A 17,555-nucleotide genomic window follows, 5' to 3' on the forward strand; every position below is an offset into this window, starting at 1 on the left:
ACATCCAGCAGTGCCTATTTCCATGTGGTTACATAATGGCTAGAATAAAGTGTGAGGAGTAACATCTAAGATGGTGCAAGACACTTTGCAATGTTCAAAATTAACTGAGTTGAGAACAGGAGCCCAACACACACCAGGACTCTACGTCTCAGCATCAGCTTAAGGACTGGCTTTGCAAGGTACAAGTGTGTACTTGACCAGAGACTCCCAAGGAGACCTTCAGAAAGCAGACAATTCTGAAAATAAGTGGTGGGATCTGTGCCAGAGATCCCCCAGCCTCTTCCCCTGGGGCAGGAGTGCTGCTCTCCCTCCCCACAGGGCTGGGGCCACCTGCTTTCTCACAAGCTCCTGTGAACTGTGAGTGACGTGTTGAAACAACCCTTTTTACTCTAGATTGAGTAAAGCTTTCCCTATATAAAGTCAGGCTCAGAAAGACCAGCAAACGAATGCTACTAGTAAATGAATATTAGCAAAGAGAAATGTCAAAAATGAGTGGACAAGCCCTTGTACTGAAAGATTGAAGTCTTTGTTAGATTTCATTACACATGTAGGCTAATAGCACACATTTCACAAGTGTCTGTAATAGATTGTCTTCCTTTATGCAAATGTATTTTCCATTTTCACTCCCCTGAGCCAAGCATGAGGTTCAGAGGGAAAGAGAGATTGCCCCTTCTACTTCAGCCCAAGACCCAGGCATCCTTAAGAAACAGTCTGGCCAGGGGATTGCGAGGTCTGCAAGGGTGCCTGCTTGGTATTTCCAGAGAATAGAACTTGAAATGTTTTGGGTAGTGATGAGTCTTGGTCAAGGGGTTAGCAGCAACTCAACGAGACAGCAATTCATAGAGATCACAACAAAATACATATTCCATTCAATCTATCATATTCAGAAAAAAAACCTGTGGAGCTATCTTAACTTTTAGTGCAAATTGGGGACTTGCAGCTCCCATTAGAGCTAACAGATTCTTCACTCTTCCTGATTATGTGTTTAAAAATAAATCCTTCAAATCTCTTGCCTAAGCAGCATTAATCATGCTAGATCTTAGCCATCAATCATCAATTGGCTTTTATGAATGATTAGGTAAACAGAATAGAATGTTTTAAAGTTGCTGTCACAGACCATGGGCTACAGACACCCACTCTCCCCACCTCCTCTTCGATTACAAGGGAGTAATATTGCTGAGTATCACGAAGTGGGATATCATTTGCTAACAATATCTGTCTGTATTTTATATCAAGCACCTGTTAGTATTTAAATATCTCATTTCAAAGTATCCAAAACTTTGTACAAGTCACATCTCAGATGTATTTCACATAGATGGAGAAACTGAAGGAAATAGCATTAAGCGGGCAAACCCTCAAAACAAGTATAATGATGTACAAAATGCCAAAAATTGCTTATCTCATTCCAGAATCTGCTCATATGCCAGCCTGCATCTGGATTCCTGACTTTTTTTCAACTGCTGTAGCTTCAGAAGGTGTACAAAGAAGGCCCTTACATAATGCAGTGTTTTTTTTAGCAAGCTAAAACTATGCTGAAGAGATTAAATGTTGAAAGCTATTTTTAGCCAAACTAATGGTATCAATTTCACTAATAACATAAGCTGCAGGTGTCTCCTAAAGTAAAAAGCAAGACGATGGAAGAGCTAGCATGACAAAAGGCTACTGACTACAGAAAAGTAGCAGTTCCAAATTACATTAAATTAGGCAAGTCTGCCCAACACTCCCCCTGGTGGTTTTGCCCACAGAGATGATCATGAAGTCCCAAACATGCAAAATCCTCCAGCCTAATGACTAAACGTCCCGTTAATAGGATTAAGTACCTTCTCATCAGATAAACAGAACATGGCAAAATCCCTGACACTCCCAGAAATTAGATCAGAACACAGGCCAGCCCCTTCCTGACGCAGGGAGCAATTTTACAGAAGAGGTGTTTCAGTATTAATGGTAAATATACTTGTTTTTTTTTACTTTTCTTTGGTCATGTGTTTGTATTTCTTTGCAAAGTTAATTGTTCTTTCGCGATAAATGCAAAGGTATAATATGCAAGTACCTGTAGAAGTAAATCCAGGCTAGAAACAAATCCAGGCTTTTAATTTACATATGCTCTTACGGCTGATAATTGCATCTCCAAGAAGGCTATATTGGCTAACTACAAGGCACTTGCATACTGTGTTCACTTAATCAGATGAGAACTATAAAGTGCAGTTGCATGGTTTCTGAAAAATAAACCTTTTGCCTCTGCTCTTAGGAGGGAAATAAAGAAAATGGCATTTCTTTCCCTTATTTCGCAGGAATTTCTTTCATTTGTTGAGCAGTTTGTTTACAAAACTAATCTAGTTGCCAATTTCTTGGCACACCTATTGCTGTGTCTCTTATATTAAGGCTTATTCTGAAAGAAATCGCATATTTGGACACAAGAAAGCGAACAACATTCCAGAAATTTCCCTCTTTGAAACTGGCAATAGTGTTTAGCATGGATGTATTTATAATATGAACTAAGGACACAATATGAGATCAGTAACTAGTGTGTTTCACAAAGTAGAAAAGGGACAGACTGAGCAGCATAAGCTTTTGGTTTTATATATACATGTCCTGATTCTGTTAACCACTGTGCAAACTCAGTGGAATTCATCTAATTAATCGAAATAGATAATTACAAATGGGGTCAAGCGTCTTACTCGTGTTTTCACCAAGAGCAGCATTTAGGTGCATGCTATACACCTCAGAAACCATAGATAAGACAAAATTAATGGGATCTTGTAAGATACTTAGTATTATATTTAGTATTTATATTTACTTAGTATACCTAGACATTTGAGCTTCCTGACAAGGTTTACATGTAACTGCACTGACCTTTTTCTTTAACAGAAAGAACATGAGGTCCTCTTGGATACTTATAATACATGTGCTGTGTCTGAAGGGTCACCAGTGCGTACCGATGAAGCAGGAGGACATGAATCTCCGGGATAACCTTAAGCGTACGTATGGAAGCCCCTGGGCCCAGGTCTCCAGCTGGGTAATGCATCTTGATTTCCACACTCACTGGCATCAAGAAGTTCCACTTCCATGTGTGGAGCTTAGAAACCACAATAAAGCTGGCTGCATGAATGAATACATGCACACACAACAGGAAGATAAGAACAAGCAGGATGAGAAAGCAAAGGGATTCACAGATAAGTATCACCTGCCAAAAAAAAAAAAAAGAGTGTTTACAGGATTTTTATAGGTTATTTGGTTCCTTGTAGATCATCAGAATATAAACCAAACCCATAATTCAATTCAACAGATTTTGAACTATTTTGTTTAAATTATCTTTGAAAATATTTACTCTACATTTACATACTTCACTGAAAAAGGTGGCTTTACAAACAACTCCAATAAAATTACTTAATTTAGAAAATAGCAGCTACTCTGCACACACACACACACACCTCTAAGCATGGCTTTATGGAGGATCAGCTATTTAACAACCCTGTGCTTCAGTCTATGTTAATAAGATTTCTGTAATAAACAAAAAAAAAGTTAGGGTTAAGGAAGAAAGATATAAGAGAAGAAGTGATCAATGTGTTTTTGGCAGTCTCAAGGTGATGTGATTTTACTTGTTTTCTATAGGTCCAGTGATAGGGTATTTCCACAAAGAAAACAACTACGGATAAAGGATAGGCAGTCATGCAGATCTTCAAGGTGCAACACATGGCCCAGCCCAGGTTTTCACCAAAACTCTATGGTCATTACTTCACAGGAAGTTTAGAAATTGAATTTTTATGAAAACAGGTTGAAGGCACCTGTAATCTGCATTATTAAAATGTAAAGGGAAGCTGTCCCAGGCTTCTACCAGACCAAAGATAAATATAAAGGTTATGTCATTACAAAACTGATGAATGATCCTTGGAGATACCCCAAACCGAGGATGATGACCTGTGCAACCTGCTGTAGCTGACCCTGCTTTGAGTGGGGCGGGGGGGCAGACTCAATGATCTCCAAAGGTGCCTTCTAGCCTCAATTTTTCTGGGATTCAGTAATCAGCAGTGGGACAGCTGAATATATATACTGAGTTACATACAGATGATCCTTGCAAAAGCTCTGGGCCAGATTCTTATCTGATGGAAATTGTCTTGGCTCAGTGTTACTCAGCATTTCAGATTTGGCTCTCCCACTGTAGGGAAACACAGAGCGATTTCACTCTGCTTCAGCATCAGTGCATGACAATTTGCAATAGTGTTAAAATCTGATTAAGTTACTATATAATTTGGCTTTTTTTAGAATTATCTGAAGTTGGAGAGAAGTATGTAGATGAAGAGGTGAGGAAAGCTTTGATTGGTATTAAGCAGATGAAAATTATGATGGAAAGAAATGAAGATAAGCACATAGATCTGATGAAAACCTTGAAGAAGAGCAGTGAAGAAAAACAGGTAACATAAGTGCATACATGTTTGGTTTGGTTTTTTTTTTAATGTTTATTCTGGGAAGAATATAAACCACATTGTATGTACAAAACAAGCAGAGTACATCTCTTTATGCAGTCATGGGATCAAGAGAAAATCTGCTTCTGCCCCTTTGTCTCACTAGCAGAGGAAAATTGCACTTACTGCTTGTTTCTAAAAACCCCTGCTTCACTGAATTCACACCAAGGCAACTGCAGGCCACTGTAGAACAGTGTTTTGTGCAGAAGGTCCAGCAGTTCTGCCTTCCATGTCTCTACACTCCTGGGGACACACGATGTTTTCCAGCTTGCTTTGCAAACTTCAGACCTGCAGGAGAATATCAAAGCCACAAATGATAATGTGCTCTAAAGAAAGTACAGTGAACCAGGGAAATTTCCAGTGTCTCAGTGCAATGCCTGGGCTCAGAGCCACGTGCTCAGATGATCTGAAGAAACAGAAGTTTACTGTATATTTTAAAAAATACAAATATCCTAACTTTGTTTCAACGAGGTTGAAGGAAAATTCCTTTCTGGCCCAACATCTGCTAGTTAGTTTAAACTATTTGTATTAGCAAGCCAAAAAGTACCTGACAGCTTCCTAACATCTTAAGGAACACCAGTGCACTCCCACCATCAACACTTTTGTCAGATCTTAGTGGATGATTTCATTTACACAGGACTTACATCCACAGTGAGAGTTCATAAAACACTGAATAAATGTATTAGAAAGATCAGAAAATAACTAAACATAGATTATGAAAACTGCAGTTACTGTCTCCATCAAGCACATTCTGACAGAAATTTTCTTTTATGTGAGTCTTTTCCCTATTGGAATGCTGACAAAAAGGAGTAAGCCCCACCAATTAAAAGGCTTTTGTCATACTTAGAGATAACCTGGAACGTTGTTTGGAAACCAAAACTATTAAAATATGTTGCAGCTGGAGAGAGAAATTGATGATGTGCATTCTACTTCAATAGGAAGAACTTCTCTCTTTCCATTGTCAAGTCTATTCCAAAAATGCTGCTTCTGACCTGCTCAGCTTTGTGCCCTAGTGGATGAAGTAAATAGAAGCAGCATTGTAAAATGCATCTTGTTTCCCTTCAGTATGGAAGGAGTGCCTCACACTTCCACAAGAGCAGGAAAAAAAGCCCCTCCCTACAGCCTTTTGATTCATATGCTCCCAAACAGCAGAAATGCTATACTTCTATATATTTCTGCATTAGAGAAAGACTGTATGTATGGCAAGGACCTAGCCTGAAAATATCAATCCCTTAAGGGTAAGGAAAAGCAACAGCAAAGGACTATTTGTGGGACAGATGAATACTGTTCAGATGATAAGGAGAAAAAATAACACAAGTTGAACACATGACCGTGTAGGAGGTTGAATTCTTACACAGAATGATGGGTGAGTTTTTTTCTTAACATCAAAAATCCTGGTAGACTGTAGAGATCTGTTTGTTTCTGTAGGCTGTGCCCCCTGGGAGAACAACATCAGAAAAAACCTATGAGGAAAAGGTTTTCAATTTTCAGTTCCCTCCATATGTGACTGCAGCTGAGAAGACAACCTACCCTAGTGGTTAGGGATTAGCAAAAAGAGGAGCCATAAATAGCCAAAATGAGTGATCAACACTGGGACGAGTACTTAGAATACTCATCTGAAAATTGCCCTCAACTGAATCTTTTTCCTTACTTAGCAAGCCTTGCGACTTATGGATGAAGTAAAGGCGAGATTGGAAGAAGAGGAAAGACAATGTCAAGTATCCTTGAAAAATCTATGGGATGAATGTGAATCTTGTTTAGAAAGTACCTGCATGAGATATTATACGACTTGCAAACATGGTGTGTCAACATTTAAGAGAAAGGTAGGAAGAAACTTTGTATCTGGGGAATACTCTTGAGTTCACCCAAAGTTTGAGAGACAGCACATCTTATTTTCTGAATATCCAGATCTGCCAGTTATATCATCTTACTAAAATTAATTTGATTTGGAGGGTCTGGAAATATGAAGTTATGTGGTAGAGATTACATGTGATTATGGTCATTGAATGCTGAGCCAAAATGAGTTCAGTTGCACCCTGGCAAGACTCCACGGAAACTGATTACTCCCTTGACTCCCAACAGACTCATTCCAGATATACCATATTTTCTCTCACAGTAGGACTTGCATTAAGATGCATGATAACTGTTTGTGAAAAATACCTCATAGATTCTTTATGGTCCGTCCGAAAATCAGTGAAGTTAAAAGTGTAGCTGTAGTTAGCAAAATTACATGGGGAAAAAAACTCACCTACTTATTACAATGTCATTCTTTCCTATATTTATCTTAAATCAACTCTTTAAGTAACAAAACCAGCTTTAAAATGCTTAATGTCTTTTAACAAAGGAACCTGTCAGCAAAGGAGATTCCCCTAATTCTAACAGACAGAAAATAAGCTTTCCTGACTGGCACATTATTATTACTAAAAGACTTAACAAAATTGTAATCACATATTTTTTGTTTGGGCATACGCTTTAAGTGCAATGAAATTCAGAAGCAAAACTGTAATTGCTGCATATTCTTAAAATAATTCAGGTTAAAATGTGGGAGATAATAAATTTAAGACTATTGGTGATACTTTTAGCTTTTTAAATACCACTCTCAGATACCTCATACAGATGTTTTGGACTTTCAAGGGTTTGTGGATGCTGAAATTATTGCAGTAAAAGTTACACACTGCATTGTCACTGTCTTTGACCCTCTTAGTAACTTCCTCCATGAGTTATTTGGTTTATTTGAAGCATTCAAAGTAAGAAATGTGTTGTGACCCAAGTAATTGCTAAAAAAAAAGAAATAGAAAAGAAGACAAAGATGATAGCTGTGGCTGAGTACACACAGACAGCAGGAGCAATACTGGCTTAGGCTGTTCCTGCGGTGTTGTTCCACATTTCACCTTCCCTCTGAGCTGCACTAATGGTCAGATCAAGCTGATGATCTATTTTTTTAAAAAAAATTAATATGTATAACTGTCTTTATCTATATGTGTGTCTGTCTATATCTGTGTATATCCCTCTGTGTGTGTTTTAGCGGGGCACTTCTTAACCCTCACCCATTTCGTAATGCCATGGAGTGTGGCTCAAAATCCACTCCATTGGCTCAGGCCAAATTAGTGCTTGAAAGCAGGGAGCAGGGAACCAGTGGCCAAGACCCAGGAACAGGGAACTCTGTATAGAATTGACACTTGGCCTCTTACATGGTAAAACCAGAGACTCAGAGCCACTGCTTTATTGATTTTGCTGGTTTCAGCTTGCACAAGGAGGTGAGGATTTGCCCATTGGTGAGAAAGAGCAGGCTTTTTACAAATCAAGGTGAGAACAATCACCTTCTGCTCCCTACACCGCACATAAGCAGACAGAAATGCATCTCACATCTTTCCAACATAAAGTCCAAATTGTCGGTTGGAAGAAACCCAGATGCTGATAATAACTTTGAGCCTCTACAGATTAAAGGGCAACTGGCAACTTTTTTACTCCAGATCTGATTTGGAACTAATGATTTCGAATGAATGCGCTTCCCCTCTTTGGGGTCTAGTGTCTTAAATTACTTCAGAGAATATGCTGTGTTGGCAGTTATTAAGAGTGCATCATTTCTATGAGTATTTGAAGGAGAAAAATTAGAGACACTTACCTGAGAAATGAGAAACTGGTAACTTGTCAGGCAGCTGATCTGTCTCCTTCTTACACACAGGTTGAAGATTTTTTGAGGAAAATACCTCCACTCATATTTACTTTTCATGAGGATCAAGGAAGAGAGATCCAGTCTAATGAAAAGCCTGAGAAAGAGGATACCCAGCTAGCAAAGATGGAAGATTTATTTAGCCAGCTATTATCGGATGTAGGCTCAATATTTGACAGAAGTTTCATTTTTTTCATGCACATGCAGAAAGAATTTGACCAGTCTTTTCAGACGTATTTCATGTCTGACCTTGACTTGAGTGAGTCCCCCAGTATGCCAGCGTTACCCGAGGTCACCACCAGAAATGACGGCTCCCAGAGAGGCTGGGGCATGCCTGGCTTCTTACAGATAGTTTTTGATTTCAGTAGGACGGTGTTCGAAGGTGTCAGTGAAGTGATCACCGACGTATTTGATGAATACAGAGATCATAGAAGAGATGTGCCAGAACAAACCAAAGGCAAGTGTTAAAAAATGAAAATTGACTGCACTGTTAGTGACATCAACCTCTTTGGGATGGCTAAACTACAGTGAATGACTCCGTTTCCAGTATGCTAGTGTGAGATACGTAAGGAAGCTCTGGAGGTTACGGGTCAAGAATAACTATCAGTTAAATGCACAAGTAGAAGTCACCTAGAAATCTCATAGAAACGTCGCAGGGGACTTACAGGTCCTACACAGCCTGATTTTCATGGCAATTCTCAAAGAATTTGCAGGAGTTCCTCAGGAGCACTTAAATTCTGGGTGGATGCAGGTTTTCATAAGGGTGACTGACAAATGCAATCTCAGCATTTGTCAGGATGTGATTTGTATCATCTCTTATTGACACAGTCATCAATTCTAAAAAATTAGGGTAATTCTGTGAGATGACAAGGCAGATCCCTGTCCTTGCCAAATGATGTTAAGTTCAGCTTGACAGCTCCAAGTCTTGTTCCAGGCTACAGCAGCAATGTAGTTTGCCAATCAAATACCAGCCAATCAAAGATCAGCCATCAGGTTTTCCGGTGACCAGAAAATTCTGGGCATACCATTGGTGATAACATTCAGTGAAGGAAAAAGACCATGACCAACTTTTAGAATACAAATAAGCCTCATATTTTACTATTACAAATAGGACAAATACATGCTGGTCCTTGTCTACAAGGAAATCAGAGTGAGAACATGCCATAACTCCGAGTGGCAGGTGACATAAGCATTATGTAATCATCAGAAAATACAAAGTTAAGTGACTCTTGAACAGTGGTTTTTAGTTTTTTCTGCATCATAAGCCATGTTACCTCAGAAATAAGCTTTGGTACTGTGTTGTCATCTAACTGTATGTGATTATGAAACATCCTGACTTCTAAGGGTCAAAAAGATCTTACCAGAACTCACATGTTGTAGAAATAATGTGTAATAATATTAGCAATTGTTTGGATATTAGTGGGGGATATTGGATATTTGGATATTAGTGCCTTTATAAGGGAATATACTACAGCGGCATGAATTCCTTGAAAGGAAACATGATTTGTATCTTCTCCTGACTTCTACTTTTTAATAATTTATTCCTTTTATTTTTGTGGGGCAAGGGGAGGGGAAGAGGAGGAGTAGGGAAGGAGAATTTATGCAAAACACTTTGGATTAAGGGCAAGAAATTATATTCTAGCAGTCAGGCTCGGTAATGAATGCATACTTATAAAGACTCTAAATTTAATGGCAGTCTAAAAATACTATGACTTCATTCTAGATCCTGACAGAAGTGGCATGTTTTCAAAAATTGTGTCAGGGCGCCAGAGACTTCAGTGCAGTGAGCTTCGGGAGAACTCCTCTGGATGCCCACAGTTTCATGAGAGATGCCAGAAGTGTCAAGACAATCTCCTGCACGGTAAATAACTATTTTGCCGGTTTTTGTTTTTTTTTTTTTTTTTTTTTCTGTAATGCGTTGATCAGTGGTTTATAAATGTTGAAGTTTTAATTTTCTACTTCAATTTTCATATTTTTGGAATTAACATTTAGTCACTGAGTTTTTACTGTAACTACGGGTACAATAACCATTCCTCATTCCAGATGATTTCAATTAGCTTTCCCCACTGTCTCCACAGAGTGTCAGTATAGCTCGGTTGTTAACATACCGCTGGTGTTCCAAAGAGACGACCCACAGTCTCTAACAAAATACCTACATGTTTTGTTAGAGCTGCCATCCTGCAGAGAAGCAAGATGTCAGGCAGCACTCGATCCTTGCTGGGTGCAGCAGTGCTGAGCAGAAAGTGAGGAGAAGCTCAAACTCCTGACACTCACTTCTCCTGATGACAACCAGGGGTGACCTCAGGTGTCATTCAGCTCCTCGCAAGGAAAGCAAGTGCTGAAGAGCCTGTAATTACTTTTTGTTGAACCCTGTCCACAAAGAGAACTGACAAGAAGGACAAAAAGGGGGCTTCATGTCAGTATGAAAGGAGATGGCAGAGCTCTGTCGGCACCATCCATGGGCACCTGAAAAACCTTCAGACTGATCACCTAGAACTGCTGTCAGGACTCCCACTGCAGGATAACGTACCTGTCTTTCCAGAATTATTTAGATCTTAAAATCCACGGAATATGCTTAAACCTAAATTTCTTCAGAATATCTCCAGTGTGGCAAACATTAATGATACAATGAAGTACTTTTAAAATAATATCATATCATTATAAATATCTTTTTATCTACACCCACATATTGCAGATACCAGTTTGTTACTGTACTATCAGCTTGGAGATGCCCCTTGATAATCCTATTTGACAGAAAAAACCCTGAATTTTTACAGAGCAATTTTTGTATAAAAATTTTTCTTGTTTAAAATCCGTATTTTAGTAAAGAAAAAACCGGCCATCTTCCATTCTGAATTCGTGGCAGATGATACTAGTCTCATACTACTGTCTAGCTATTGCAAGATAAATATTAGATCTTAACACTCAACAGGAATACAGGCTTCCTTGTAATAACCTCTATCACAGAATCATAGAATAATTTGGGTTTAAAGGGACCTTTACAAGTCATCTAGACAAACTCCCCAGAAAACATGGCAGGGACATCTTCATCTAGATCAGGTTGCTCAGAGCCCCACCAAACCTGACCTTGAATGTTTCCAGGGATGGGACATCTACCACCTCTCTGGGCAACCTGTGCCACTGTTTCACCGCCCTCATTGTAAAAAACTTCTTGCTTACATGCAATCTAAGTCCACCCTCTTTCAACTTAAAATCATTACCTCTTGTCCCCAGGGCCTGATAAAAAGCTTGTCCCCATCCTTCTTACAGGTACCCTTCAATTGCTGAAGGCCACAAATTATATTCAAAGGCCACAATAAGGTGTCCCCAGAGTCTTTTCTTCAGGCTGAATAACCCCAGTTCTCTCTGCCTGTGCTAATAAATAGGAGAGGTGCTCTCACCCTCTAAAAGTTTTTGTGGCCCTCCTCTGGCCTTGCTCAAACAGGTCCATGTCTTTCTGTGCTGAGGAGTGCAGACCTGGATGAAGTACTCCAGGGGTCTTAAGAGAGAAGAGTAGAGGGGCAAAATTACCTCCCTCAACTGCTGGCCACGATTCTTTTGATGCAGCCCAGGATACGTTAGGCTTTTCGGGCTGTGAGCACACATGGCCAGTTCACGTCCAGCTTTTCATCCTCCAGCACCTCCAAGTCCTTCTTGGCAGGGCTGCTCTCGATCTGTTCATCTTTCAGCCTGTGTTGATACCAGGAGTTGCCACAACCAAGGTGCAGCACTTTGCACTTGGCCTTGCTGAACCTCATGAAGTTCACCTGGGCCCACTTCATGATCCTGTCCATCTCCCTCTGGATAGCATCCCATCCCCCAGGTGTGTCAACCACACCACTCAGCTTGGTGTCATCTGTGAACTTGCTGGGGGTGCACTCGATCCCACTGTCCGTGTCATTGATGAACCCATTAAACAGTACTGGTCCCACTACAGACTCCTAAGGGATACCACTTGTCCCTGATGTCTATCTGGGCATTAAACCATTGACCACTACCCTCTGCACAATTCCTCATCTGCCAAACAGTCCACCCAGCAAATCCATATCTCTCCAATTCAGGGAGAAGGATGTTGTGGGGGGCCATGTCAAAGGCCTTACAGAAGTACAGATAAATGACTTCTTTAACCCTTTCCTTCTCCACTGATGGAATCACTCCATCACAGGAAGCGACTGGTTGGCCAGGCAGGACTTGCCCTGGGTGAAGTCGTGCTGGCTGTCTCAAATCACCTCCCTGTCTTCCATGTGCCTGAGCAGAGCTTCTTGGAGGATCTGTTCCATGATCTTTCCAGGCACAGAGCTGAGGCTGACAGGGTGGTAATCCTCAGGGTGCTTCTTACTACCCTTGTTTAAAAATCAGTGAAATATTTCCCTTTTTCCAGTCACCAGAGAATTCAGCTATCTTCCATGACTTCTCAAATATCATGTAGAGCAGCTACATCAGCCAATACCCTCAGGACTCATCAAGTCCCACAGCTCAGATACGTTAATGCTCCTCACGTGGACTCAAAACTGATCTTCTCTTACAGTGGAAGGAATTTTGCTCCCTCAGTCCCTGCCTTGCAGTCTATATACCTGGGGCAGATTCATAATGAAATATAATTAAATATAATTTTAAAAACCCTTTATGTGTAAGGAAACTATGAAGTTGCTATATGTAAAATTTACCAGATCTTATTTAGCATTAACAGAAAATCTATTGCCATGAAATACGATATAAACCTTGAACTACTTGGTAAATCACTTTAATACAACAAATGGGATAATGCATCCATTTAATCATTACGAGCCTAAACTAAATCTACCAAAATAAGTCAGAAAAATTATTCTCCTTTTTTCAGCATTATTTAAAGACCAATCCAAACCATGCCCCCTTGCTAGACTCTTTCTGCAGTTTTCATTCCTTCAGACAGAAAAGATGAAGTACAAGACATAACACTGTCTTTTCTAACAGATTGCCCAAATGTTCCTGAGCTGCACATAAAGTTTGATGAAGCCTTTAAGCTAGTTAATCTCTCAGGGGAGCAGTATGAACAGATTCTCCAGGTGGTTCGGCATCACACAGAAGACACTTCCTACTTGTTGAACAAAATGAAAGAAAGATTTGGGTGGGTGTCTGAGTTATCCAACATGACCATTGGACCCGAAAACATTTTCAACATAGTTAAGGTAAGGGTTGTCTTCTGAAGGGAGCTATTGCTGCCTTTAACCTGCATTTTGCTTGTGCTTACACTCCTGTGGGTTGTGGATGTTTGTACATGTGTAATGTTTGGGTTTACAACACAATGTTCCTACTCATCTTGAATTTGTGTATGCTTGGTAATCCCTCAGTGAGCTGAAACTCCTGAGATTAGAAACCATTTTGCTCTAAATCCTTTTAGTCTGATGGATGGCTGACAGGCTAACCTGAATCACTGTCTGATAAGAGTAAATTGACACTAGCAGCTTTGACGGGCCTCAGATTACCTTCACAGATAAATTGCCCTGCAGCAGTCACTAACACATCCATATTGGATTGATGAACGTCTAGCAATATAGCTGTACCTAGATATTCCAAAGTTCAAAGAACGCAAATGTTATACAGCTTGTTGCAGTGGAAGCTGCACATGCTTGACAGCATTGGTCAATATTTCATAAATACATAATGATTAATTGTATCTCACACACAAGGATACATTCAACGTAAATTCAATCCATTTTCTTTGGGCAAGGGACAAATCTTGTTCTCTCTTCTAACTCAGAAATCCACTCACATATAGTGAATTACTACTACTACTACCAGAACTTTATACAAAATGATGGTACAATCCACCAAAAAAAAGCACAAAATAGGAACAGGAGACAGGCACACTTTCCCAACTAAGTCTGAGATACCTGTTCTAGGAAAAAGTCTGATTAAGTCTGATTAAGATAAACACACAGGAATGAATAAATTCAATCACACAAATGTTGTATTGAACTTAGTGGGACAGCTCAGAAGTTTTCATTAGGAGAAGTTCCTTATAGATGTAGCTCATGGTATAAATATTAACATGCAGTTCTTTAATATGGTCTTGGCAGTGCCATGTCAGCTCTTTCCACCACCTACAATAAGCTTTGGCATAAATTTAGACACCCACTGTCTTTTCAGAAGAAAGCAATTTAAATAAAGTAGGTAAGTCTAAAATATTCCCCTATTTAATTTTCCCCTATTAAAGACAGTGGGCACAGTAGGTATAAACAAAACTGAAAGCACACAGTAGTTTGTAGTGTCTAAAGTACTGATCTCTTCTAGGTGGTACCTGGGGATCCCTCCAGTAAAGACGAAACCGTGGTAGATGTAAACATTCTGACTTCACCTACTTTCACCATTAAAGTTCCTCCCAACTTAGATACAAAGAGTCCTGAGTTCATTGAATACGTAGCTGGGAAAGCACTGCAATTGTATAAGCAGAATTTTTAAGTGGTAAGTTCATTCTTTCTGCTCTCATAGAGAACACACTTCTTCATTAGGGGTGTTTACCTTGCAATAAACTTCAGTTGGTACAAGATTCAGTCATGGTGTACACAAGGCTGTCTTCTCAGAAAGGATACATCGAGAAAAACACAAGCATTATGGAAAACACAAACAAACACTCAATGATCTAGCCTGTAAAACACAGACACAATGATATTAAATGATGTGACTTGTTAAACTGTGAAACCCTCGATCTTTAAGTAACAGCTGGGATGAGGTAATGTGATGATAAATATTCCTTCAGAAAAGAATTGCCTCACAATCACAGTCCAGTGTCTTGGCATTGAAAACCATGTCTTTGTGTTCATTCATCATGAACGGACTGGAATTACCACTATTCATTATGGTTTTTTTATTTTCCGTAATGTTTCAGAGCGTGCTCATATTATTTTTGATGATAAGGAAGTACAAAGTGAGAACCACCACCAGGACTTGGAAGAACTGTCTTACTGTAACATTCCTGCATTAGCAGCATTCTGGTCAGATTAACAGTGTTTATTAATAGAGGCTACAGTTCAACTTGCAGGAACATGCACAGAAAGATCCTGCTCATGGGCTTCAACCAGTTTTGTAGAAAGGACACACAAGAAGCCTCTCTCCATGTTTAAGACATTTCAGGAGGAAAGAAAAACTAGACAGAGCGGCAGGGAGGAAAAACGCTTCATATTCTCTACTCCCACAGGGAATTTCCAGGAAAGATGGGATGGTTTTAGGTGGCATCACACTGCTGTGGAACTTGTGAAAAACTTGTGTGTTTCCCTTCCCTGGGGACTCTGGGATGCACAGCTTTAGCGGCCTCCGACGCTCAGAGTTGTCTCTCCCAGGGGAACAGAGCCACAAGACACATGAGACTTTCAGGCAAACCACTGCAGTGTCCCCAGATCTCCTCAGAAGGACCAGATTTGGACACAGTTTCTCTTTAGGTCATAGCTGACTTGCTCAGCTGAGCAATTGAAGCATTACTGGAACACAAAGAGAAGTCTCAGGAGGCAGGGAAAAAGCATTCCACATTAACAAAGTAGATGAAGAAGATTTCAGCATCTTGTATTAAATCTGGCCATTCTTTTGAGGTCAGAGGCACAAGTTTTGAGCCGATGCAAGAAATCACTCCGACCAGAAAGGCTGAAGTGGGCTGCAGAATTTAGACATAATAGAATAAACCTCACCATGTACTTTGCTTAGGTAAATGTTGGTGAAATTATGTGTATATTATATTTAAAGCACAAACATTTTAATATTTATAAACATATAAAATAAAATGCTCTGACACTTTCTCTACAATTTTTTTTCAAAATTCTCTGTAACTTATAAGCAGTTATAAATATAAATAATAAATACTGTTTCAGATCACAGAATACTAATCTTCAGGGCCTCATTATTTCAGGGCAATAATTATTTCTGTAGTCTGATGATGATTTTTAGCCTGAATCTTAGTCTGATTCTCCTGTAGCCATTTCATACCTGAGAAAAGTGGTGTTGATTTCAAAAATCACACCACCGTTTTACATTCAGTTTGCACAAGACTTAAAGCACATGTAATTGTAATGCATAAAAAAGAGTTAAAACTCTACAAGAAAACTGGACAGATCTATAAGAACAGAAAGAGAGAGAGAAAAAAATCTGTTTGTCTGGTTTTTATGTTATGCATGTTTCTACAGCAGGACACCAATACATTCCACATATACTTATTTTTCTAACATATTTTTCTCCATTCAAAACCAAAATTAATAATCTTTCTTTTTTCTTTTCCTCCTAGGAAAGAAGAAGTGTGAAATCTTTCTTCCTGAAATAAAGTATATGCTTTTTAGGTGAAATACCCCTATGCTCAACATAGCTAACTGTTAAATTACTATGGTTAAAATAGCTGCATATAAATAAAATGTTGCTTAGTAAATACTGTGACATATGAGCTATCAACCAAAGACTGTAGACATATTTTAACCCAAACCCAAATCCATTTTAATATTAACTTATTTTAAAAAATGTTATTTATGTTGTCAGTAAGGTAATCTTTGATAACAAGCTATGGCTCTGGTTATGCAAAGATTTAAGGACATAATCAGCTGTAAGCATATAAGTAATTTCTATTTGCATACTTATATTCAAGCATATGCTTAAGCCTTTTCAACACTGATCCCTACAGATGTTGCACATTCAGCTAAGTCTGAATCAACCAGATTTCCATATGCATGTAGCATATTATTTTGCAATGAAAATATTAGATTTCTTCTTCCAGTTGCTTTTGATGCTTATTGTGTACATTAAATGACTTATCTGAATATGAACTAATGAGTAAGTCTTCTGCCTTTGGCATTTCTTACAAACAGCAGTTTGCCTCTGGATTTCATTTTTTAATTAATTAACAGGCTTTATCAGTAAAGAAGTTTGTTTCTCCCTAAATTATACACATCAGCTTTCAATGGTATTTGTAAATTATAATGAAGGTTAAGAACTGATATAGCTCTCAGCTAGAAGCAGAGCTCTAGGTGATTTGGTTTCATTTGCTGTGCCCAGCATTTCTAAGCATTTTCTGCACACAGGTATATGCACAATTTCCAACTTCAGCTCTGCTAAATATATCATATTAATTTCGAAGTGTACAGAAACATCTATGTTAGATATGAGCAGAGAAAAATATCCACACCCTACTTACACTTTGTTTTCCTTTGCTTCTATACATACATGTTAAGTATACAACTTCATACAAGAAAAAAGCCATCTCACTCTTTTTATTAGTGGAAAAGATGATTTTCTGCCTGCTGCAAAGAAAGTCCTCTGTGCTCCTCACCTTCCACATTTCAGGCTCCTAATCATGAGAGATTATCAGTCATAACTCCTGTAAACATATCACTTGTCAGAAAGCTGGGCTTTATCTGAGAGATAAGTGACTTAAAAAATTCTTGACTTCCAAGAGATACTAACAA

General features: G+C 39.0%; 1 protein-coding gene across 1 annotated transcript; it reads left to right on the forward strand.

The window, feature by feature from the left end:
- Nucleotides 1-1,838: 1,838 nt before the first annotated feature.
- On the forward strand, nucleotides 1,839-16,916 carry CLUL1 (clusterin like 1). Its single transcript, XM_042030242.1, has 9 exons — nucleotides 1,839-1,944; nucleotides 2,869-2,978; nucleotides 4,264-4,412; nucleotides 6,119-6,286; nucleotides 8,149-8,593; nucleotides 9,860-9,997; nucleotides 13,090-13,304; nucleotides 14,410-14,580; nucleotides 16,388-16,916. Exons 2-8 carry the CDS (start codon nucleotides 2,876-2,878, stop codon nucleotides 14,575-14,577), a joined length of 1,386 nt encoding a protein of 461 aa, XP_041886176.1. The 5' UTR covers nucleotides 1,839-1,944; nucleotides 2,869-2,875; the 3' UTR covers nucleotides 14,578-14,580; nucleotides 16,388-16,916.
- The last annotated feature ends 639 nt before the right edge of the window (nucleotides 16,917-17,555 follow it).

This window comes from Corvus kubaryi, unplaced genomic scaffold (genome assembly GCF_017639235.1).
Source record: "Corvus kubaryi isolate FWS band 111438036 unplaced genomic scaffold, C.kubaryi_AGA036_p1.0 132, whole genome shotgun sequence".
NCBI classification, from domain to species: Eukaryota; Metazoa; Chordata; class Aves; order Passeriformes; family Corvidae; genus Corvus; species Corvus kubaryi.